Raw genomic sequence first — 24,852 nt, forward strand, 5'->3', positions numbered from 1 at the left:
CTAACACATGTAAAGTTGGACTCCCAGAAAGGAAGAGAGAGAATGGGACAGAAGCAGTATTTGAGGATATAATACTAAGAATATTACAAAATGATGAAAGTCAGCAGCTTACAGATTCAAAAAACTTAGAACACCCCAAGCAGGATGAGTACAGAGGAAACATATCTTTGCACATCGATATAAGACTGTGGAAACCTGTGACAGAGAGAAAATTTTAAAAGCAACCAGAGGTTAGAAAAAGACACTTCATTTTTATAGGGGCAGTATTATGAACAAAACGACTGTGACATATTAAAATAAATGATTAAGAAAAAAGAAAGACAGACAATGAAATGGCCATCTTTAAAGTAATGAGAGAAAAAAGCTGCCAACCTAGAATTCTTTCCTCAGCCAAAACTTCCTTCAAAAATGAAGGTGAAATAAAGATATTTTCAGACAACAACTGAGAGAATGTGTCAGTAGTGAAACTGCATTACCATAAATACTAAAGGGAGCTACTGTAAGCAGAAGGGAAATTACCCCAGATGGAAATGTAGGAAGGAATGAAAGACATCATAAAGGGTAAATATGTATGTGAAATATATGAATGTTGACCATACAAAACTTTAATATGTTCTTAGAGTTTAAAGTGTGTGTAAAACTGAAATGTATGAGAGTAGCACAAAAGGCAGAAGAGGGGTTAATAAAGTTAAAATATTTTAAGATTCTAGGATTATTGGGGATAGTAAAAATAATAATTTGCATTGACTTGTAAAGGATGCATATTGTAATCTCTAAGGTAACTTTTAAAAGAATAAAATGTGTATGTTGAAAGAGAGGCGATATGGAATAAAACAACATTGTATTAATCCAAAAAAAAAAAGAATAAAAGATGGACATAAAGTAGGAGGTCAAATTGAAAATAAAGAGTAAGGTGGTAACCATAAATTCATCTATATAAATATTGATGGTTACGTTTAATATAAATGGACTAAATACTCCCAGTAAAAGACTAAGTTTGTCAGACTGGATAAATAACCAAAACCATGTTATATACTCTTTACAAGTGAGATGCTTTATGTATTTTAAGATATTTTATTTTTTGATTAACCTATAGTTGCTGTACAATATTATATAAGTTACAGGTGTACAGTGTAGTGATTCAATTTTTATAGAAGTGATATACTTTCAACAGAAGGATGGAAGAGGATATGTAATATACACACTAACTGAAGCAAAGCTGGTATAGCTATACTAATATCAGACAAAGTACATGGCAATGCTACTTTGAGATAAAGAGAGATTATTTCATAATGATTGAGGAGTCAGCATCTGTATCTTACAAATAACAGAACTTTAAAATATTTAAAGCAAAAATTGGCAGGAAGATCCAAAACAAAATAATTCTACAACCCTAGTGGAACACCCACATACTTCAAGAGCTTGTAGAACAAAGAGGCAAAAAATGAGTAAGGATATAGAAGATCTTAATAAAGTGATGAATAAACTTGACCTAATTGACCCAACAAAAACAGAGTTTTGCATTCTTTAAAGTACATATGAAACATTTACCAAAATAGATCATATGCTGGACCCTAAAGAAAACTTTCTACAAATTTCAAGATTGAAATTGTTCAGAGTATGTTCTCTGACCACAGTGGACTAAGCTCAAATTTAATAACAGTGTTAAGTAAGAAATCCTTAGCTGCCTGGAAACAAATAACTTCTAAATAATTTATGGGTCAAAGAGGAAATTAAAATTGAAATTAGAGAATATATTAATTGAAATATATTTAAGAAATGACATATGCTAATATTATTAGCATGATCTGTCTTTACCCTAAAACATTTGAAATGGTCCAAAGAAAGCATGGCATAATTAGGGCTGATATTAGTAATCTTTGTATCTTTGAAAGTTGGAAGAATATTCCCTTTTTTCCTGGTTTATTGATATACATGAAAATGACATTTTTCTACATTTTAAAAATTATATTAATGTATTTCCAGGAAGAATGATCAAATGATGATACACATTTAGCATCATGTGAAAAAAAAGTAAGCTAAATCCAAAAGGATTCCCCTGAGTATGAAGTGACTTTATTATTTCAGTCTGAATCAGGCATTTTATCTGGATGAGACTCACAGCTTGATGTGTCAAAAAATTTTTTTCTTTCCTGTGTTCTTAAAAGCTTCACCTCTCCAATTTCAGCATGTACTCAGCTGCTTTGTCAAAGAGAAAGCAATCTCCTTTAGTAGATGAAACAGATGGGCAACCTACGTAGTTATTTCTTAAGCACTTCTGGCCAGTATGGTGGTGACTACTGCTGATGTATTTCCATTTGAACTTTAGACATCGGAGTTTCTCTTTGTTGGCTTGTTCTGCAGCTCTTCTCTCCTCTCTCCTGGCCTGGTGTGATGGATCTGGCCTATCAGGTTATCCCCTTGGAGGAAAATGCTTCAGGGCTCCTCAGCAACTTGCTTTGTGTTCTTTAATTGACAATACCATCCACCTTGGAGTTTCAAATACAGTTGTGTAAGTCAGTACAGCCTCGAAGATTGAAGTTATCAGTAATTCTGACTCCTTGGTTTCACCACCCTAGTGGATTCTTTAATTTCTAGTTTTATGATCCTGATCCCTAGAAAACTCTGTTGTCAGATATTTTGCAGTGTGTATGTTGTCCATTGTATTTCCATTTTTCTGTGTCCCCAGACTCTTAGGGGTTACCCATTTTCCTGTGGTCTAAAGTCCTAATTGCTTCTTCCAACACTAACATATCTCTGCATTAGTTATCGCTTACCTTTTCCTCTTTATCTTTCACTACCTTCTCACATAGACCTTCCAGTAACCAATATTACCTGAACCCACCGAGCCCAATTCTTCTTTTTATTACTTTCGTTATGTCCTTCCCCCAGCCTAGGATGCCGTTTTCTTTTCTCGACTTGTGGAAAGCCTTGCTTCGTTCAAGGCCAAGGTCAGTTTCTATATTCTCCAGTAAAGCCTGTCTGTACAGTCATCCCAGTCTTCCGTGATTGCTTTGCTTCTCTGATTCTTACACTGTCTGTTGCCTGTAATGCCCGTGGAATACTTAATATATGCTTGCTGCTGGTGTGTGTGTGTCATCAGTATTTTCACTGGACCACTGTTTGACTCCTAGACAGCAGGCCCAGCTAGGATCTAGGTGCAGCTGTGCCCCTCTCCCTTGCTGTGGGATATGGTGCTGGTCATTGAGCAAACCCTGAAGCATCTACCTTGTGTCAGACCCAGAGCTTACAAGTGTGAACCAAGACACTGTCCTGTACTTGAGCTCATAGAATGGGGACTTAATATTTGAGCGTGTTACTTTATCTATGAAGTGAGGTTAGTAATCATCTCCTGCTATTTCACAGGCTAATTGAGAGTCTCAAATGGGATGCCAGATGGACAGTTGCTTTCTAAACTGTAATGTCTATAATACGCTGCTTAGGTATATGCTGTAACATGGTGGTAAAGAGTTCCAGCTCTAAACTGAGACCATCTGGATTTGGATTTGGACACTGCTAGTGATTAGCTGCCTGAAGTTGGGCAAGGAGCCTTGCTTCGCTCTATCTGGGTTTCCTCAGCTAAAAATTAGGGTGATAGCAGTGTCTGTCCTTAGGGTTGTCATGTGTGTATGCAACACACCAGAGCAGCACCTGACATGTAGCTACTGCTCGGTGTGTTGGTTTATACGCTTCCTTGTTCCACTTAGATTTAGACGCAGCTTATAAAAATATTTATATTACATCTAGATTTAATAATAAATCACAGAAAACAGAAAATATAAGATCAGAGGTAAAGTTACTACACAGACTTTTCTTCACTCATGCAACCAATATTTATCAAACACTAATGCTGGGAAGCATTGTTTGGATGAGCAAGATGGACAAAGTCTGTGCTCTCTTTGAGCTCCTTTTTTTGTTGAAACAGACAATAAACCAGTAATGAATGAATAGGAAATATATCAGGAAGTGATAACTGCTATGCAGTGATTCAAAACAGACGCACAACTCAATGTGATGTATTGTGATTTTGTGGACACCTTAAATTGCCGGGTCAAAGACTGACTTCCGAGGAGGTGCATTTAGTGGAGTAATTTCAGATACTGTGTTTTTCCTTTGTGGCTTTCACTTAGTTTCTTGACTCTGTCAATTTATATGTTTCACCAAATCTGGTAAAATTTGGGCCATTATAAAACATTATTTCTACTCCAGTCTCTTTTTTTTCCCTCTCTCTAGAATTCCAATCATAAGTATGTTTGATCTTTCGATATTATCCTAGATATCACTGATTCCCTGTTCCATTTTTCGCCCACAATTTTTTTTCTTTCTTTTCTTCAGATTAGATTATTCTTATGGAGCTGTCTTCAAATTCATTGATTCTTTTGCCAACTCCAGTCTGTTATTATGTCCATCCATTGAATTTTTTTCAGATAAGATTTCCATGTGGTTCTTTTCATAGTTATTATTTTCCTGCTGCTATTTCCTATCTTCTTATTCATTACATGCATATTTTCTGTACATCTTTTAGTATAGTTATAACGGCTCCTTTAAAATCCTTGTCTGATAATTCCATCAGAATCATCTTGGATTGGTCTTCACTGATGGTCTGTTCTCTTGCGTATGAGCCGCATTTCTCTGTTTCTTCCTAGATAGAGTAATTTTAGATTGTATCTTGCCCATTGATATTGTAGATACTCTAAACTCTGCTTCTCCAAAGGGTATTGCTTTTTTTTGTCTCAGCACTTAATTTGGCTTACTCAGACTTGATGCTCTGTCTTCTCATACAGTGGGTAGCAACTGAATCTCGTTCAGTTCTTTTAACCTTAGCTGGACTGCTTTGGGTCTGTCATGCTCACGTGTCATCATGGGGTCCACCAGAGATTTTGAGAGCTTGTACGTAAAATTTTGGAGCTCTGCTGTGGCTCTGCATTTTCAGGAATATCCTCTCTTACTTTCCAGCTTCTGTTTGATGCCCCTTTTCCATTATCTTTGTACTTTTGGTCACTCTTCGGTGGTCCAGTGTAGTTGGGTTTTATATATGTCCAGAATTGTTGTTAGAGTTTAGTTCACTATTACCTGAAGGAGGGCCCCGGTTTGTGATAATTTTGAATATAAAGCCAACATGACTGGCTGATGAATTGGATGTAGGGGGTGGTGGGGACAGGGGTGTGAGCCAAAGAGCAAAATCAATGATGATTATTCCGTTTTTTTGACTTAAGCAGCTGGGAGGATGGTTTTATCATTTCTGTGATAAAGAAGACTAGGGGAAGAGCATGATTGGCTAGGGGAGAGAGGATGTGGAAATGTCCAGTAGGTGATTAAATATTTAGACGCTGGAGCTCTGGGTGAGAAGTGAGTCCTGGAGACCCAGACTTAGTCATTGGAATATAATTGGTGTTTGAAGCTATGGGACTGAATAGCTTTACATAAGGAGAATATAGTGGATGAAAAAGGGGTGCCCCAGTACCGTGCCTGAGGCACTCCGGTATTCAGGAGTATAGCAGAGGAGGAAGAATTACCAAAGGAAACTGAAGAAAAGGAGCCAGTGTGGCGACCCCCTGGAGAGTGTAGATCCCAGAAGTCAGAGAAGAAAGCCTTCAAGAAGGCAGGAGGGGACCACTGAGCTGAATGCTGCTGGGATGTCGGGAAGCTAAGGGCAAAAAGATAGATCCTTGATTGGTCAAGGCAGAGGCCCTTAGTGACTTTACTAGACCGTCTCATGGGAATGGTAGTGGGAAAAACGGGAGGCAAGAAGGTGGGGACCATGACAGCTGTGGACCAAAAGGGCTTGCTCTTAGGGTTCTGTGTATTTAGGCTACATGTTCAGCTGTGGGCTTTGTAACCACCAAAGCAGAAAGGGAGGACTACACGGTTAGTGAATGTTCATCATTGATGGCAAAGCTTCTGTTCTGCTGTGGTAGAGACTTTTCACCTTGAACTCCGGCTTCTGCCTGCTCAGCTTCCCTGGACAACCTGACTGCCAGAATTAGGGGTGGCATTTGCTCTGCACATCAGGACATCCTGTCTAGAGCCAATTGATACTTGACTGCATGTTCTTTAATTAGTGGTCTTAACTGATAATAGAAAGTGAATTAACATCCAGGGATGCTTTAGGCTATTTCTTTGCCTACTAAGAATTAACCTTTTCTGTTGTTCAAGTTGGAGTTTATGAGATACGAGGCACTTACTAAAGCCAGAATTGTGGTTCAGAGCATCATTTGTGCAAGAAACTAGAATTTTCTGTATTGTCAGATTATTACAGTTCATAGAAAACTCCCATAGAATCAGCATTTGCTTAACCAGGTGTCAGCTTGCTTTATAGCTCCCCAGAACATAGACTTAGGTTTCATTACACTTGTTTTCAAGGATAATGATTCCATGAAGGTTTAGTTTTCCTAGAGTTTGTATGTTTAGGCAGAAACGTTTGCCTTTGGTTCACTAACAGTCCACATGTTCTATCCTAGCATTCTGGCATTAATTTCTGGACCTTACTAAAACAAAACATCAAAAGAAATCTACTAAACTAGAGTCCTTTGTTTATTTTCTGACTCTGCCTCAGATTTCTGTGTCTGGCTTCTGTTTCCTTGCAGCTACCATACTTGCATCTGGCATGGTATTTGAACCTTTAGACATGTTCTCCTGAATTAACCTTGGATGATTAAGCCCAGGTCCTTCGGTTATGCCAACATTTGCTGAATTGCTTCTTCATTAAAAAAATGTTTTCCTTCTGGAGAAAAATATAATTTGAAAAGATACATGCACCCCAGTATTCATAACAGCACTGTTTACAATAGCCAAGACATGGAAGCAACCTAAATGTCCATCGACAGATGAATGGATTAAGAAGATGTGGGGTATGTGTGTGTACGCACACACACACAATGGAATATTACTCAGCCATACAAAAGAATGAAATAATGCCATTTGCAGCAACATGGGTGGACCTAGAGATTATCATAGTAAGTGAAGTAAGCCAGACAAAGACAAATGTATGATATCGCTTATATGTGGAATCTAAAAAAATTATACAAATGAGCTTTTTACAAAACAGAAATAGACTCATAGACATAGAAAACAAACTTATGGTTACCAAAAGATGGGGGGGAGGGATCAATTAGCAGTTTGGGGTTAAAATATACACACTACTCTCTATAAAACAGATAATCAACAAGGACCTACTGTATAGCACAGGGAACTATATTCAATATCTTATAATAACCTATAATGGAAGAGAATATAAAAAAAGAATATGTGTGTGTGTGTGTATGTGTGTGTATATATATATATATAACTGAATCACTTTGCCGTATACCTGAAACTAACATAACATTGTAAATCAACTATATTTCAATAAAAATTTTAAAAAAATAAAAAATATTTTAAAAAGTGTTTTCCTCTTGGATGGGGTATCGACCTACCCGAGTCCTCTTGCCTTTTGGTTAAATTTTAGTGTCTGTTCCAAGAAGACTCCATTCTAAGCCCAGGCAGTTACAGACTTGTGAATTTCAGCCATCTCACTGATGATATTTAAGGGCAATTAAGATGATCCCAGAATTTTTCTCAGTGTGTGAACCAGTTAGCCTTCGTATAGGGCGTCAGCATTGTACATATTCCTCTCCCTGCCGACCGTGCCCTTTCACTATCAGAAATTTTCATAGGATTTACTGGTTTTGATTTCAAAACTCTTAGACTGTACAGTAAAAAAGGTAACTTTTACTTCTATTCAGTTTATACTCTCTCCCATAGGAGTAATCAGCCCCACTTTTTATCGTAGCAGAATAAAGAGCACTCAGATATTATGAAAGTTAGTATTACAACTGTCTCCTTGGTGGGAGCATTTGTTTTTCCAAAAATAAGTTATATGTAGTTATTAGTCATTATATTGAAAATCTTTGCTACAGTCTTCCTACCAGCTCCATATTTCATTTGTCTTTTCATTCTCTTCTTGTCTTTTAGATTAAATGTATATCTGTAAATAAATAAAAATACTTCTCTGATCTGAGAACTTCTGTTATGAGGTTGGAGTAATAGGGGCCATGTCCTCATAAAGCAAATATTCCCAAAGCCCATTTTATTATTTGGTCTATCTTAACACCGGTCAGGTTACCTCCCTTAAGTTATTGGCAAAACATACAATTTGAAGGAACCTTTCTGTTAATACTTTTAGAGTGCAGAGAAGGTTCCATTGTGAAAAACCAATGCTTTTATCTATGGTTAATGCATTTCCAAAATATTTAGTTGATTTCTGAAAATCTCTTGGCAGGAATCCTAGCAATTTATTATTATTTTTCCTCCTGAATTTTGTAACACTGTAGTTGAGTGAGAACGAGCCCCATCGTAACTCTTAGAACTGGATTACAGACAAATTTAAATTATCTGTGCTTTGGAAAGGAGATTGGCAAGGATGAATGGTCCATGGCCAGTGCATCGTAAGATAGTTGTAACCATGGCACTCTTTGTTTCCTAATATTGTGTTTCTAAATTTAAGCGACAAGGTTCATGATAGGAAAAAATCCATTCGTATGTTCCAAGTTGAATTTAAATTATTCTAACTTCATTATTTCAACATTAGAAGTAGTTGTTTCCTGTGGAATGGCCGATTCAAGTAATTTGCTTGATCTCATGTGGAAGTGGTTTCTGCCAAGACTAGTAATATCCGTCCATAAAGTAAGTTTCTAGGAAGACAATACCTAACAGTGGTAACTTTTAACCATCCAGATAAAAGAATATGAAAAGCTTGAGAATGAGGAAGATCGCCTTAGTAGAAGTCGACAAATTTATGATACTTACATCATGAAGGAGCTGCTGTCTTGTTCACATGTAAGTATCTCTTTTTGTTTTATTATTTTAGTATGGGTAAATATGAGACAGCCTTCAAACATTTCCAGGTTGAAAGTTAAAGTAGGAGGAAGAGGTTTAAAAATTAAATGATATTCATCTAGGGTGGAACCCATTTCTTCTGTTTTTGTCATTTGTTTCCTGATAATACCTGATACCGATCCAGTATCTGTTGCTCCATATACACTCTTGGTATGTTTCCAAAAGTGGATACTTTCACTGCAAACACTGATAAAATGGCTAGTGCAGATCGATGGAAGAAAAAGCCAGCCTCAGTTCTAGACTTTCTAAAGGGAATTAAGCTGTATTGTTTTTCATTTAGCTCTCCTTTAACAGTTAGGCTAATCATATATTGATCAATAAAAATCTTAAATGCTTTCTTTGAATTAATAGGGAGGATTGTAATTATTGTGTTAATGTAGTTCATTAATAGTTGAATGATGGTTGAAACCATTTTTTTCCCTTGTATTGATAAATCAGAGAAACAGTCTAATTCAGTCATTAGGATAAACTGGGTTCCTAGGAAATTATTCCACCAGGAGTGAGTGGAATAATTAATAATGAAAATTTACCATGTAGTCTCTCTACATGAAGACTGTTTTCCAAAGGAGTATCCTAAGGGCCCTGGGCTGCTGTGTCCAATGCAGTAGCCACTAGCCGCATGTGGGTATTTAAATTGTTTAAATTAATTAAAACGAAATGGAATTAAAAGTTTAATTCCTCATGAGCCACATTTCAAGGGCTCAATACCCACATGTGGCTGGTGGCTCCTGCGTCAGCCCAGGTTCACCACATTTCTAGCGTTGCAGAGAGCCTGACTGGACAGCAGTGGTCATGACAGCGATATATGTTCGTGCTTCTGTGTTTATTGTGTTGTCTACAGTGCTTACTGAACTTCTGAGCTAGAGCTAATGCTCTGGGCCTTGCTACCTTGCTGGGGAATGGTTGAACCTTGGTAAATGCCAGGTGTTCACTGTGAAAGCCTCTGTAAACGTAGTTTTCGTATAGGTCAACAATTTAGAGGGTTTTTAGCAGTGTGATATGCTTTTTAAGCTCTTCTTCTTGTGCATTGCTGCAGACGTAATTTGAAGTTTTGGGGGAGGACAGAGTGTGTAATTTTTGTCAGTGTGAGTTTCATTGTTTTAGAACCAATTCCTCTCCCCTGTGGTTACAGCAAGATTTTCCTTAACCTAGAGTCTTTTCAACACTGTGATTTAGCTTTGCAGTCCTGACGTTTAATTCTTAGGTATATTTTCATGCATTCACTTTCTCTCATATAATAGAAATTTTACATTTTTAGGACCCCAGTATCAGCCAGTTGAGGGATGATGCATTTAATAAGGTGATAATACGATTCCTTACAGCTTTTTTTAATCGAAGTCATCTTGATCTCCTGTGGGATTAGATATGTCAGTTGGATGCCGCCGTGCACAGCATCCTTCTCCACATGGTATCTAAGAACTCTGGAAGTTCAGAGGAGCAGTCGTCTGTTTGGCTTGCCTGCAGACAACCAACAGATTTTTTAAAGAATGCGTGTTGAGGGAATCCCTATAGGTTACTGCTTAGTAATTTTTGTGTTAAATTATATGTTTGATATTGTAAAACATACAGAGGTTTGCTCTCTTTTATATTTGTGGCAAAAACATTGTTTTTTTGATTTTTAAAAGCCATTCTCAAAGCAAGCTGTAGAACATGTGCAAAGTCATCTATCCAAGAAACAAGTGACATCAACTCTTTTTCAGGTAAGATAAAGTGCTTTCCCAATAAATGTTTCTAATTTGCTTAACAGTTGGATTTGGGGATATTCTTTGCATGTGTGAAAGTGCTGGGGGAATTGACATATGAGGCTGTATTTCTTACGTGGAGGTTTATCTGGAAGAACTGAAGTTTAATATTGTCTGTCTTCTCATTGAAATGTGCTGTTCTGCCGACATTCTTCGTGAAGGCTTTCCTGAAAAACGCCACTGGAGCGTTCTTGTAATGTTGTTTTCTATAAATCAATCAAGACGAGACATTGGAGGAAAAAGCCTTTTCCTGTTTGACATCCCAGGCACCTGTGATGAGCAGGGACTTGACAAGATGTACTTTCTAGTGGTACAGGTGTTGACCCCCACGGTGATTATCCCCCAGATGAAATAGATCCATTTTCAAGACTCAAGAGGGAATGTTTGAACGGCCTTGGTGTCGTGACTGAGGAACTGGACTTTGCCCTGGCTCTTCGTATCTTGAACACAACACAGTCATGCAGATTTAAATGACAAGCCTCAGAAAACTTGATCCACAACTGATGGGCCAATGTATTTGCTGATCTTCAGATGTAATGGTTTCTCCTCCCCAGAGCCTTTTCTCTCATCCTGTGGGTTTTCTATAGAGGTGGCAGCTTGCAAGGACACGGTCAAATTTTCAAGTGGATAATGTACTTTTCATGTTTCTATGGGTCACAAGAAATATGAAAGAATGCCATTCATTAATGTAATGATTTTCATAAATGAACAAAATTAATTTATCCATTTCTTGGATTATTCAGTAATTTACAGAGAAGTAAGTTGATTTTTACCTGGGTGCCTTATGATAGGTTTTATTTACATACAAAATGAATCTGATTATTTTATAGAGAAAACATTGATTTGGCTCCGAGAACATTTGGGTACAGTAACAAACCGTGTGCTGCCTTTCTGCCAAAATAATTAGATGGACTTTTCTTAAAATGTAACACCTTTTATAGTCTAGTTGGTTATAAGCTTGGGCTCTGAAATTAAGTGCCCTGGATTTCGAGACCCTGGGCAAGCTACCATACCTCTCTTCCCTTCAGTTTTCCCATCTGTGAAGCGGAAGTGACAGCGGGCTCTCCTGCAAACGGGGGTCTCGAGGATTCAGTGCATGTGAGTTGCTTTGCACTAGGCCCGTCTGTTGCCATGCTCCACAAATGTCAGCTCTTATCAAACACTGTGCATTCAAAACGTGCAACGTGAATATCTGCCGTTTGTTGCCTTCGTGATATTTTCATGTCAGAACTTCAGTTGTCTGACTTTGACGCTGTTCAGAGACAGTCTTGTAGTCAATTACATCTAACGTTGCTAAATTATACCTCACAGTACGTGGATTTTACAACTCTGATGTTAGCTTCTCCTGCAGCATAAATAACATTTAAAAAGATAGTTCCAGATGAGATACAAAGACCACCAAAATTCTCTCTGTGCCTTCGAGGAACAGTCATTTAGGAGCTTCTCCAGTATCTTTCAAAACCACTCTACTGATTTGTTCATAAGAAAATAATTAAATAATGTTCTGGTAAAATAGATATAGAATGGCTGGTATTCTTATTTCAGAGGTGAAGGAAATAGTCCCTATTAAGTTGATTTAAATAAGAAGGTGTATTAGTGCAATTCAGTGTGACATGTACCATCAGAACATAGTGATCAAAGTATAGATAGAAGTTATATGTTTGGATGTCCTGTTTATAGAGGGACATTAACCATAAAGTTAGTTGATATTCTTTAAGTTGGAATTTCTTTTTTACCCCTGACTTTCTGAGTTATAATTGACAAATGAAAATTGTATATAATTGTAGGTGTACAATGTGATGTTTTGATATACGTATTCGTTGTGAAGTGATTGTCATAATCAAACTAATTAACATATCCATCACCTCACCTAGTTACATTTGTGTGTGTGTGTGTTTGTGTGTATGTGTGGGGGTGAGAACACTTACGATCAACTCTGTTAGCAAATTTCAAGTGTACAATACGGTATTATTAACTGTCGTCCCCATGCTGTACATTAGCTCTCCAGAACTTATTTATCCTGCATAACTGAAACTTTGTACCCTTTGACCACCATCTCCCCATTTCCCCCACTTCCCAGCCCTTGGCCACCACCATTCTACTCTGCTTTTATGAGTTAGACTTTTTTTAGATTCCACGTATGGACGAGATCATACCATATTTGTCTTTCTGTGTCTGGCTTATTTCACTTACCATAATGCTCTCCAGATTCACCCATGGTGTCACAAATGGCAGGATTTCCTTCTTTTTAACGACTGAATGCTATACCATTGTATCCATACCACATTTTCTTTATCCATTCATCCATTGATAGACACTTAGTTTGTTTCCGTATCTTTACTGTTGTGAATAATGCCGCAGTGAACATGAACATGGGCGTGCAGATAGCTCTTCAAGATACTGATTTAATTTCCTTGGGATATATACCAGAAGGGGGATTGCTGGATAATATGGTAGTTCTGTTTTTAATTTTTTGAGGAATCCTTTTACTGTTTTCCATAATGGCTGCACCAATTTACATTCCCACCAACAGTGCACAAGGACTCCCTTTACTCTACATCCTTACCAACAGCTTACCTCTTGACTTCCTGATAATAGCCATCCTAGGAGATGTGAGGAGATATCTCACTGTGGCTTTGATTTGCATTTCCTTGATGATTAGTGTTGTTGAGCACCTTTTCATATGCCTGTTGGCCATTTGTATGTCTTTCGGAAAATGTCTATTAAGGTCCTCAGCCCCCTTTTGAATCGGGTTATTTGGTTTTTGGCTATTGAGTTGAGTTCCTTGTATATTTTGAATATTAACCCCTTATCAGATATATGGTTTGCAAATATCTTCTTTCATTCTACAGGTTGCCTTTTCACTCTGGTAATTGTTTCCTTTGCTCTGCAGAAGCCTTTTTAGTTTGATGCAATCCCACTTGTCTGTTTTTGCTTTTGTTGCCTGAATTTTTGATGTCACATCCAAAAAATCATCACCCAGGCAAATGTCAAGAGGTTTTTTCCCCTGTGTTTTCTTCTAGTGGTTGTACACTTTCAGGTCTTATATTTAAGTCCTTAATTTATCTTGAGTTGATTTTTGTGTATGTGTGAGATAAGGGTCCAGTCTCATTCTCCATTTATTGGAGAGACTATGCTTTCCGCATTGTGTGCTTGACACCCTTGTCAAAGGTTAGTTGACCATAAGTGTGTGGATTTATTTCTGGACTCTCTATTCTGTTCCATTGGTCCATAATGTCTGTTTTTATGTCAGTATGATACTATTTTGATTACTGTAGGTTTGTCATATATTTAGACATCAGGAGTGTGATGCCTGAGTTGAAATTTCTTATCAAGGAGAAGGTAGTAAAAAAAAAATGCTCTGAAAGTAAATACAAAATACTTTTTATTCTTTTTGTTTGCAAAATTGACTTTAGAAATAAATAATTGCACAGGTACATTTGGTGGCAAGAGTCGGGAGGGGTCCTGGCTTACATTTAGGTTCCTAGAACATGCCAGGCCCCCCTGTGCTTGGCTCTCAACATTCTTTTTTTTTTTTTTTTTTTTTTTTGGGTACGCGGGCCTCTCACATTGCGGAGCACAGGCTCAGCGGCCATGGCTCACGGACTCAGCCGCTCCGCGGCATGTGGGATCTTCCCAGACCGGGGCACGAACCCGTGTCCCCTGCATCGGCAGGCGGACTCTCAACCACTGCGCCACCAGGGAAGCCCCTCAACATTCTTAATCTTATTAAATTCTCACAGTGGCCTTGAAAATTAGATGTGACTCTCCCATTTTACAGATTAAGGGAACTGAGAATCAGGTGAGGTTGTTTGCTCATGACCCCACTATTGAACTCTCGATTTTGCGCTGCTTACCCGACACATTTTGTAGTTCTTTGTGTTGAAAGTGGCAGTGTAGTATATCATATCCAGTCTTAAGAATTTCTGGTGAACTTTTATTTTATTAGCAAAAGTACAGGCTGTTTTATAAAATATGAAAAAATATTAACGTAACAGTTTTTGTAAATAGAAAATCTGTGATATACAAATTTAGGCTTTTCATATATCTTTCAACGCTTGATCTCTTTTGTCTTTTGAACCTCTTGAGACTTGTGGCCCTTGGTCTTTAGCATCTAGAAGAGTTAGCGAAGATTGCTATTATGTGTCATCATAGAAACACAGGACTTCAGAGCTAGAAAGGGCTTCAGAGAGAGAGTTCAGCTTCCCCTGTTACTAAGGAGGGAACAAAGTCCATTTGGTTTTAGTGACCAGTTCCAGTGTCCCGCCCAGGACAGCAGTAGCCCTGCCAGGGGGTGGAGGTGGCTTAGCCCCATGGCAGGAAGTGAGGCTCCCAGGCGAGCTGCGGTGGTCTCACTGCCTGTGTTGGTGACTGTGGCTTCTGCAGACTTCCTAGTTTGATCACTTGCCTTGGACGGTTCCTGATCTGGTCCTTCTTTTTTGCACATTTTCAGGATGATCTACGAAGACACAGAAAACATTAAATTTGCATCATTCAGTGAGTGTAGGGTATGAAGATATTTTCCAAAACTGTCTCAGTGGCTCCAGGCTGAGCTGTGAAATGTTGGCATTTGATATTTTTATAGTTCTTGATTTGAAGTCTATCCCATGGAAAATAAGTTTATGCAGTTTATTTGGTGATGTGTAAAGTGGCATGATATTGAAGTAGATTGTTCTCCACAGGGAAGGGGCACTGCACATGTGAGCAAGGAGCCCTTGCCTTAATCCCTGCTTAGCCGTGAACTTGCTCAAAGACCTTGGGAATAGCTGATTTAAAAAAAATTTACTCCATGGGTCCCTTGGCTTTTAGTCTTTAAAAGTCAATGTTAATGCTGATCATTTATGATAATCACAATTAATAGCAATTATGTAATTAATAGTAATTTATAGGATGCACTACGTAACTTACAAGGCTCAGTACGCAGTGAAAACCTGGGGGCCCTTGTTCAGAAATTATTAAGAATTTCAGGATGACAACAGCAGGGCACCAAACCGAGCCCTGGGCTCTTCTGTGGGACTGCATGGGTCACATGCCCATGAAGCTAGTTCCAGCCATTTAAGATGTGTCTGTGACTTGCCAGGAGCCGTGCTAGGCAGCAGGGATGCAGTGGCACACAGGACAGACCTGTCCTTGCCTTCATGGAACATGCCATTGAGTGGTGTAGATTACTACAAGTAAATAATCGTGACCATGAGTCCGTTGGTGAAAATTGGACAAGGCTGAGAAGGGCAAGTACAAGGTGCTGTGGGAGCACGTGATTTGGAGCCTCACCTCGCCTGAGTCTCATCCTTTTCTGTTTTTCACTTTATTATGTTCTTACTGATGCAGTGTGGAATTTCTTTTCCATCCTTTCCAGCCATACATAGAAGAAATTTGTGAAAGTCTTCGAGGCAGCATTTTTCAAAAATTCATGGAAAGGTATGAAACTTTGTGTATAAAATCTTTTTTTTAATAGAGATATATTTGACATGTAACATTATCTTAGTTATATATCATTGTATTTATACTGATAAGATCTTGTACTGTGTAGGTGTACCTCATTTTACCCAGTAAGTGCTGTCCTTAAAATGTGTTAATTAATTCAACAAGCAGTTATTGACCATGTGCTATGTGCCAGGCTTTGCATTAGATTGTTTCCTCTGTACTTTATAATTTAAGATTTGTATATCTTAACATCCCGTTGACCTTTAGTTCTTTAGCTTCCAAATGGTCCAAAATTTAAATAGGCTAAGGAACCTCACAATTAAAAGTATCTTATTGAGACACCTTTGCTAATGCAAGCACGAGTCTATATCTGATTCATTTGTTTATATATTGAAATCATATCCTTCAAAGTGAGACAAGCCTTCTCTTGATTCTTTACGTAGTAGAATTTAAGTATCGGCAAATGTCTGTAGTCATATGTATCATTAATGTACCCGATAAATACATCCCTCTGGGTTACTCAAGCTATAGGGTATGTCTGTCTTATAAAATTCTGAAAATTTTCGGTAATGCCTATAAAAGTGTTCACATGCTTCTCAGGCACCTAAGAGTCAATCCTTCAGTATTTTGAGTGTGCCTCTATGATGATGCACTTTGGAATTGGACTTTCTAACACTGAATCTGCATTCGCCCTGACTGTACTCTTCTCCATAAACTCGGCTAATTTCTAGGCAGTTGTCGTGGTGACGGTGCCTCATCGATGGAGCAGCCCGCAGCTGTTCAGTAGTTGCCCTTTAAGAGCAAATACTTCAGTGCAGTTTTTTTTTTTCTCCACAGTTCATAGAACTAACATAATTAAAATAAAATAAAAAAAGTTGTGTCATGATTCTACCAGAGTTGAAGAGACAGTTTTATCTTGGAGTAGAGTCAATTCTTCAGGAAATGAATCTGCATACAAATGATTACATTTTTCTGAGTAGGAGCAGAGGCTTTGCCAAAAAGCCGTGGAATCAAACTGAGGGGATAGGATGCCGGCCCCGGGGTGAGACTCAGCCAAGTCCTGGGCCGTCTCCACTGCTGCTGATTCTAAAATCTGACTTTTCCCAAACTCCTGGGTCAACCTCACTGTTATATGATCCTTAGTGGAGAGGGGAGAAATGGGGATGGTAATTAAAATTGGGGAAGAGGTCTTGTTAACTCCATTGTGTATCCACCAGGTAAACCTGCATGGTCATTTTCTCCCACTGAGTTAACCATTCACTGTGGTTTTTTTTTTTTTTTTTTTTAGTTTTATTGAAGTATAGTTGATTTACAGTGTTAATTTCTGCTGTACAGCAAAGTGATTCAATTATACGTATATACACACACACACACACACACACACACACACACACACACACATTCTTTTTCATATTCTTTTCCATTATGGTTTATCCCAGGTTGTTGAATATAGTTCCCTGTGCTATATAGTAGGACCTTGTTATTTATCAGTTCTCTGTGTAATAGTTTACATCTGTTAAACCCAGACTCCTAATCCATCCCTCTCCCAGCCTCCTCCCCCTAACCATTCACTCCTATCACCACAGGAAATACAAGTGAAGCTGTTTGCATTTTAGGCAAGCATGCACATTGGATTTTCTGAAACTGTTACCATTTTATATAAATGAATTATTTTTAAAGTCAGTTCATTTATATATATATATATATATATTTTTTTTTTTTGGTTCTATGTATGTTAATACATTATCGAATTAACAGTAAAAAAAATCCATTGTCAGGCCAAGAGTTCAGAGTTTGGGTTTTTTTGTTGTTAATTAATTAATTTATTATTTATTTTTGCCTGCGCTGGGTTTTCGTTGCTGCGCGCGGGCTTTCTCCAGTTGCGGTGAGCGGGGCTACTCTTCATTGTGGTGCGCGGGCTTCTCATTGCGGTTGCTTCTTGTTATGGAGCACGGGCTCTAGGCGTGCGGGCTTCAGTAGTTGTGGCGCGCAGGCTCTAGAGCGCAGGCTCCGTAGTTGTGGTGCACGGGCTTAGTTGCTTCGCGGCATGTGGGATCGTCCCAGACCAGGGCTCGAACCCGTGTCCCCTGCATTGGCAGGCAGATTCTTAACCAGTGCGCCACCAGGGAAGCCCAGAGTTTGGGTTTTGAAAAGCACAGGCACTCCATAAATAGAACCTTGTAGGCTTCATCATCGTCTGGACTGGCCGTGCTCTCCGAGGGCCTCACGGTTCAGGCGATTTTTCTCGGTGGCCACACTGCAGTTTGATAGTAGAGAAGTAAAGAGGAAGTCTTCATGTAGAGAACAGGCTTACGGTTGCCAAGGGGGAGGCGGGGTGGGGCAGGGGTTGGACTGGGAGTTTGGGGTTAGCAGATGCAAACTAGTATATAGAGAATAGATAAACAACAAGGTCCTGCTGTATAGCAGGAAACGAGATAAACCATAATGAATAATGAACTAGATAAACCATAATGAATATGTAATGAATATATATCACATGTATCCTGTGATAAACCATAATGAAAAAGAATATATATGTGTATAACTGAATCACTTTGCTGTTCAGAAATTAACACATTGTAAATCAATTATACTTCAATTAAAAAAAAAAAAAAAAAAAAAGGACGTCTTCAGCAGTGCTGAGCCTGCCTCTCCGCCTTCTCCTGAGGCCCAGCAGGGACTCGGGGTTAAGTTTCCTGTGGGGCTGAATCCCAGAGGGAGGCTCTCCCTCTTCTGGATGAGGCTGGTGAGCCTCGCTTCAGCAGTGAACATCAGATTGCTCAGTAATCTAAGGCCCGCGTCAGGGGTTAGAGTTAAAAGCACTCATTCTGCTGGCCCTCGCTGAGGCCCAGTCATCTTTGTATCTTTCACCCCTGCTCTTCCCTCCGAGGCGGCGGTTAAGTCACCTGCAAGGGCTCTGGCTCTGAAACCCTGTGCTGCCCAGGCTCTGCCCTATTCTCAGCCCTGGTTCCTCTTCACCATCCAGAAGTGCCCATTCTAGTGACTAGATATTGCCTAGGAATGGAGCTCAAGGAACCCCGTGGGCACACGACAGCCAGGACCCCCAGCAGCCGTCTGTACTTCCTAAAGAAGAACTTTCTATCGCATTTAATGGGCAAAATGTCTGTTCTTATTTTTTGATGGAGTGTGTGTTCTTTTGGCGCAGGGTATGGGTTGGGAGTTGATTCTCCTCGACTCTTCTCTTGGCCAGCAGGGCAATTCTCTCTCCCTGGTTGTTTACCCTCCCCAGCTAGTTTGTAAGTTCATAAAATGTGCCAGATCACACACCCCCACACCCCCACCTCTGTTGCCATCTCTGAACTCCAGAATCCATGAGAAGGCAGGGTGTGAGCTAGCCTCACACACCAAGTGATTTCAAAGTCATGGATTTATTCACCCCAGTGTGGTTTCATCTTTTGCACTCACCATGCTTTAAAAAAAAACTCTTTGAAATAACTCTCAGAAACTCAAAATTTATTTTACCAACCTCATAGAGATGTTAGGAGGATCAGTGAAACACTCTTTAAAAGGCATTTCAGAGTCATTGAAAAAAGATGCTATGTAATTACAAGAGTTCTTCTGCTTTTAATTCTTAATTTGATTATTAGCCTCAGAAATATTTTTAAAAGATCCTTAGAAGACATATTAGATGAAACCCCCAGGGACCTGGGATATTTCGATGCCTTAAGGCATCGTATTATAGTGCTGATAATACCTGTAACTTGCACTTCATAAGAACTCCCTCCCTCTCTTCCTGCCTTTCTCTCTCCTTCCCTTTCTTCCTTTTTTTAAGTCATTCATTCCTTCATAGAACCCTGAATACCGTCCCTATGTAAGGAATCATGCCAGGGGCTAGATGAAGTCCAGCAATCACCAAAAATGTTCTTTGCTTTTAAGGAGTATTCAATCCAGAGTGCATTTCGTCTGAAAAAAAATTTTAAAGCAAACATTTTATAGATATGTTGCTCATTAATAAAAAATAATCCCAATAATGCCCTTATTAATGGGATAGATATGTTTCTTACTTCATGGATGAAAAAAACACTCCTCCAGCAGTTGAGTAAACTGGGAGCTTATCAGTGCAGTATGACTTCCATCTTCCGATTCTCGTCTGAGGGTTTCTCTCCTGCACTGTTAGCATCTTTGTGAGGCAGACATTGGTTTGGGTTCAAATCCGGCTCCACCCATTCTCTCTCCGTGCGACCTTGGGCAAGCTCTGGTGTTCTTGGCTGTAAGTTGGGCATCATCACGGTACCTGATCATGGAGTTGTTGAAGGAGTAGATGAACAGGGCCTGGAGCATGACAAGCACTATTTAGGTATTATATTTGCTACCCCTCTAATTATTTGTAAACAGCAAGTTTTTTGTCATTGAGAGCTGCACTGTCCAGTATGGTAGCCACTAACCACGTGTAGCTGTGAAACTCTTGAAATATGATTAGTCTGAATTAAGATGGGCAAGTACCCACCAGATTTCAAAGACTTAATACAAAAGCAAGAATGTAGACTATCTCATACCCGTGTCCCCTGGATCGGCAGGCGGACTCCCAACCACGGCGCCACCAGGGAAGCCCGATTTGATTTAATTGTATGTTGAAATGATAATTTTTTGATATATTGGTTTAAATAAAATATATTATTAAAATTAAATTACAGGGCTTCCCTGGTGGCGCCGTGGTTGGGAGTCCGCCTGCCGATCCAGGGGACACGGGTTCGTGCCCCGGTCCGGGAGGATCCCACGTGCCGTGGAGCGGCTGGGCCCGCGAGCCACGGCCGCTGAGCCTGCGCGTCCGGAGCCTGTGCTCCGCAACGGGAGAGGCCACAGCGGTGAGAGGCCCTCGTACCGCAAAAAAAAAAAAAAAATTACATACACAGCTTCTGTTACCCATCTATTGGACAGTGCTGACTCAGATAAAGATGTTACCACAGCATAATGACAAAGGAGAAACACAAAGTCGGGAGGATCCCACGTGCCGCGGAGCGGCTGGGCCCGTGAGCCGTGGCCGCTGCGCCTGCGCGTTCGGAGCCTGTGCTCCGCAACGGGAGAGGCCACAGCGGTGAGAGGCCCGCGTACCGCAAAAAAAAAAAAAAAAAAAATTACATACACAGCTTCTCTTACCCATCTATTGGACAGTGCTGACTCAGATAAAGATGTTACCACAGCATAATGACAAAGGAGAAACACAAAGTCTTCAATTCGAATCATAAAATAAAGCCTTAAATACCAGGTGAATCCTTTGTGAAAAAATGTTTATGAAAACTTACTCCGTTTGAGAAGCAACACAAGCAGTACAATTCTAGTTTCTCAGTTAACTTGATACTTAACTTTTCAGTAATTCCTTACGTTCTTTTTCAGTGACAAGTTCACTAGATTTTGTCAGTGGAAAAACGTGGAATTAAACATCCATGTGAGTATCATCTTGGCCTTTCTTTTTCTAAATAAAAATTTCCTCTGGCTCAACTTCGTGAGAAAATGTTTTATTCGGCAGCATACTCCCAAGGGTAACACACTGCCCAGACAGATGTCGTGCTTATGGCTTTATGCATGAAAGCTCCATCCTCCTATACCCAATTGTAAACACTTTGAATTTTAATTCTCTTTTCTCATATTCATGTAAGAATGTGTTTATTTATTTAAGAATGGTTGTTTTAAGCGGTGAATGACCTTTTAACAGAAGTAGTTGTAAAAATACAAATCTTCCACGTAAGGTAATTCCCGTATGCCCGTGCCTTATGCCATCTTGGTAAAGTTCCTTTTTTTCTTACTCTTAGGTGCAGTGATGTAATAAACATGATGGCATCTTTTACTAGACCATGGTTTCATCTTTTTTATTATTTTGAGAATGATAAAAGCAGCCCTCAAAGACAGGCTACTTTCTGACATTAACCCCTTAGCATTGTATCTTCTGTTAGCTTTTCACTGTCAGTAATTCTAGGGCATGTTCTTTACTTCGCTTTTAGAGTGTACGTTTCTCTTCCCCTTTCCTTCATGCTCTCCCTTCACAGAGGTTTGCAATCGAGAAAAAGAAGTAACTGGATTTTTTTTTTTTTTAGTTTTTTACTTGAGCAGTACTATTGGAAGAAGTGGGGTTTTTTTCTTCTTCTTCTTCTTCTTCTTTTTAACCTCCTCTCTCCACCCCATTTCCTGGCAGGATTGAGAAGCAAGAGGCAGTGACACATTTTAAAAAATAATCCCTTATTGGGACTTCCCTGGCAGTCCAGTGGTTAGGACTCCATGCTTCCACTGCAGGGGGCACGGCTTCGATCCCTGGTCTGTTGCTGTGGCATGGCGCAGCACGGCCAAAAAAAAAAATCCCTTATGTCTGCTGTGAAGCTCCCTTGTGCTTGTGTTCCTTTAGCAGACGTGGTATCCTCATGTCTTCACGTCCTCATGTCCCCTGAGCACCAAACATGAAGCTAATGGGCCAGATGCCCCTCCCTGGCTGCAGACATGATATTTGAAGGGTTGTCTGGGGAAACCCTTCAAGCGTCTGACCCTTCATTTACCAGGATACATAAACTAGTACGCATTTTCTGTTATCTGCTGGCCTCTTACCACGAACATAGGACTATCTGTCTGCCTTTGTACCGTCTAATGCCATGAAAACTGCTTAGGAAGCAGGGCATTGCTGGGATGATATTGACAAAGTGCTTATGAATATAGCCTCTTCATAGAGTTACTCACACTTGGTCTGGTTTCATGCTCACATGCCCAGCATGAGTCCTCTCTGCTCACTGACATTATTGATAAAACATTCACATGGCCAGCATCTGTTGGGCTTTCTGATCATATGGCCCACAGTTAGGAAAACATAGATGGCCTTGACGTGGACCTATTTTTCTACCATGACATTCCTGGCCTTGCTGAACCGTTCCCAAACTTTAGACTTCAGAGTAGCTGATGTTGCTTTGTGTTTTGAGTGGAAATTTCACGTTCACTTGTCTTCAAAGCGTGCATCGTCCAATATAAGATTTATAAGATTGGAAAACCAATCTAACTCGGCTAGCACTGTGTCATCTTCCCATTTGCCTCCGTGGTTTGCATTCTGTGCAGTTTGCATAGAAGGTGGTTCTAGAATGTCCTGCCACCTTGTGCTTCTCACCTCTCCGTTTGAGGGACCAGTCACGGAAAGGGCAGGTGTATCTGAATCGCTGTTTTAATAACTGTATATGTTTAACATGAAAACAGCATAATTTTTATGCAGTTTTACGTTTCCATGTCGCATTTTGAATTCACAGTTGACCATGAATGATTTCAGCGTACATAGGATTATTGGACGAGGAGGATTCGGTGAAGTATATGGTTGCAGGAAAGCAGACACTGGAAAAATGTAAGCTTTCTAGGCTCATATATTTTGCTGGGAATATTAAGAGAATTTTATGCTCGCATCAAAAGAAAACCCCTATGTAGATTTATGGAAGCCCGTGATCTCACTCCTGCAGTAATTTACCTCAGAAGGAAATAGGCTGTATTTTGTAAAGCATAGCGAACGAGATGATCTGGAACTTCTACCTCTTAGCGCTAAATGGGAAGGTAACCGGAAACTGTGTATCGGGAGCCTGCAGTGGTTCAGGCCGTGGGTGGAGAGCCAGGAATCCAGAGGTGGCCAAGAAGGGGTGTTATGTACGGCCTCCCAGTCCGATCAGACTGCAAAGAATTCTCTGCTTTGCAGGGGAGAGACATTCTCTTCTGACCCACCTGTGATTTAGCATGTGCAGTTTGGGGTGACAGAAAACACACCTTCCAGTTCTGTGATGTGCTGCACGGTGGGCTTTTTGATCCTAAATGATGCACTTTACCTGTCGTTCGTTACCTTTCACCAAATTTTAGTTTTACTTCATCATAACTGCTTGTCGAGGTGTTGAGGATGCCCAGTCTGTCACGTGTTGTTGTTATAGAAGTAAATAATATCAATTTGTCTCTTTATACACATTTACAGTTTCACCCGACTCTCGGAAACCGCCAGGGCATGGTAAATAGTCTTCTATTTTATAGGTTAAGGGTAGACGCTTCTCACGAGTCACACAGCTAGGAAGTGGCCAAGCTCAGCTCCCATGAATCCTCGAGCACGTCCTTTGCAGCCTCCAGGCTGCCAGTGACAGTGACCTGCCGCCTGCCCTTGGGGGCGGGGGGCCCTCAGCTTGCTTACTCTGAGGGGCTCAAGACCTGTGGGTGCCACCTTCTCTGTGGTCTGCAATCCAAAGGTCTTTTTAAACATCGTCACAGCAGGGTGGTGATAGAAGTAGTATGAGGCATTTTGAAAATTCTTTATCATAAAAAATAAATATTTCAAGAACGCGTCACTTCATGTGTGCTCAATATTTGATCCCATAATTAAGCCAATCAATGTCTCGCAAATGGATTTGTCATATAGAACTCCTGGAAGAGTGGATTAAAAATATCAAATTTGAACATCTATCTCTGTTTTGCTGTAACTCATAACATTATAAGTTGTAAGTAAGTTAGGAATAAGTGGATTTTGTGTGTCCTGCCACAGCCAGACAACTGGTATACCTGCGTGTCGTGAAGTAGTATTATCAGTGGGAATTTACAGTCATGCATGCAGAATTCTTAAGCCCCCAAAACCCTTGTAAAAATTTCCTTTCAGCTTTCCCTTGTCCTGCTGAAAAAGCATCTGCTTTCTTTAACCTGTGATTACAGAGTGTGCTGAGTAACATGTCTGTATTTCCTTAATGTGAGTTTGTTCCAAATCTTCAAAAATCTTAAGCTGTCAACGGTTTCTTCTCAACTAACTTTAATATAACTTGAATATAAAAATCTTACTGATTCTTTTTTTTTTTTTTTTTTT

At 39.6% G+C, this 24,852-nt stretch overlaps 1 protein-coding gene across 1 annotated transcript in view; it reads left to right on the forward strand.

Moving 5' to 3' along the window:
- GRK3 (G protein-coupled receptor kinase 3) overlaps positions 1–24,852 on the forward strand; it is a 101,951-nt gene that overhangs the window by 65,900 nt on the left and 11,199 nt on the right. The window contains exons 4-8 of the mRNA XM_055080678.1: positions 8,716–8,817; positions 10,503–10,577; positions 15,976–16,037; positions 21,399–21,450; positions 23,282–23,373. Of these exons, the coding sequence (XP_054936653.1) occupies positions 8,716–8,817; positions 10,503–10,577; positions 15,976–16,037; positions 21,399–21,450; positions 23,282–23,373 (383 nt within the window). The remainder of the gene's footprint in view (positions 1–8,715; positions 8,818–10,502; positions 10,578–15,975; positions 16,038–21,398; positions 21,451–23,281; positions 23,374–24,852) is intronic.

The sequence above is a fragment of the Physeter macrocephalus genome, chromosome 19 (genome assembly GCF_002837175.3).
Source record: "Physeter macrocephalus isolate SW-GA chromosome 19, ASM283717v5, whole genome shotgun sequence".
NCBI classification, from domain to species: domain Eukaryota; kingdom Metazoa; phylum Chordata; class Mammalia; order Artiodactyla; family Physeteridae; genus Physeter; species Physeter macrocephalus.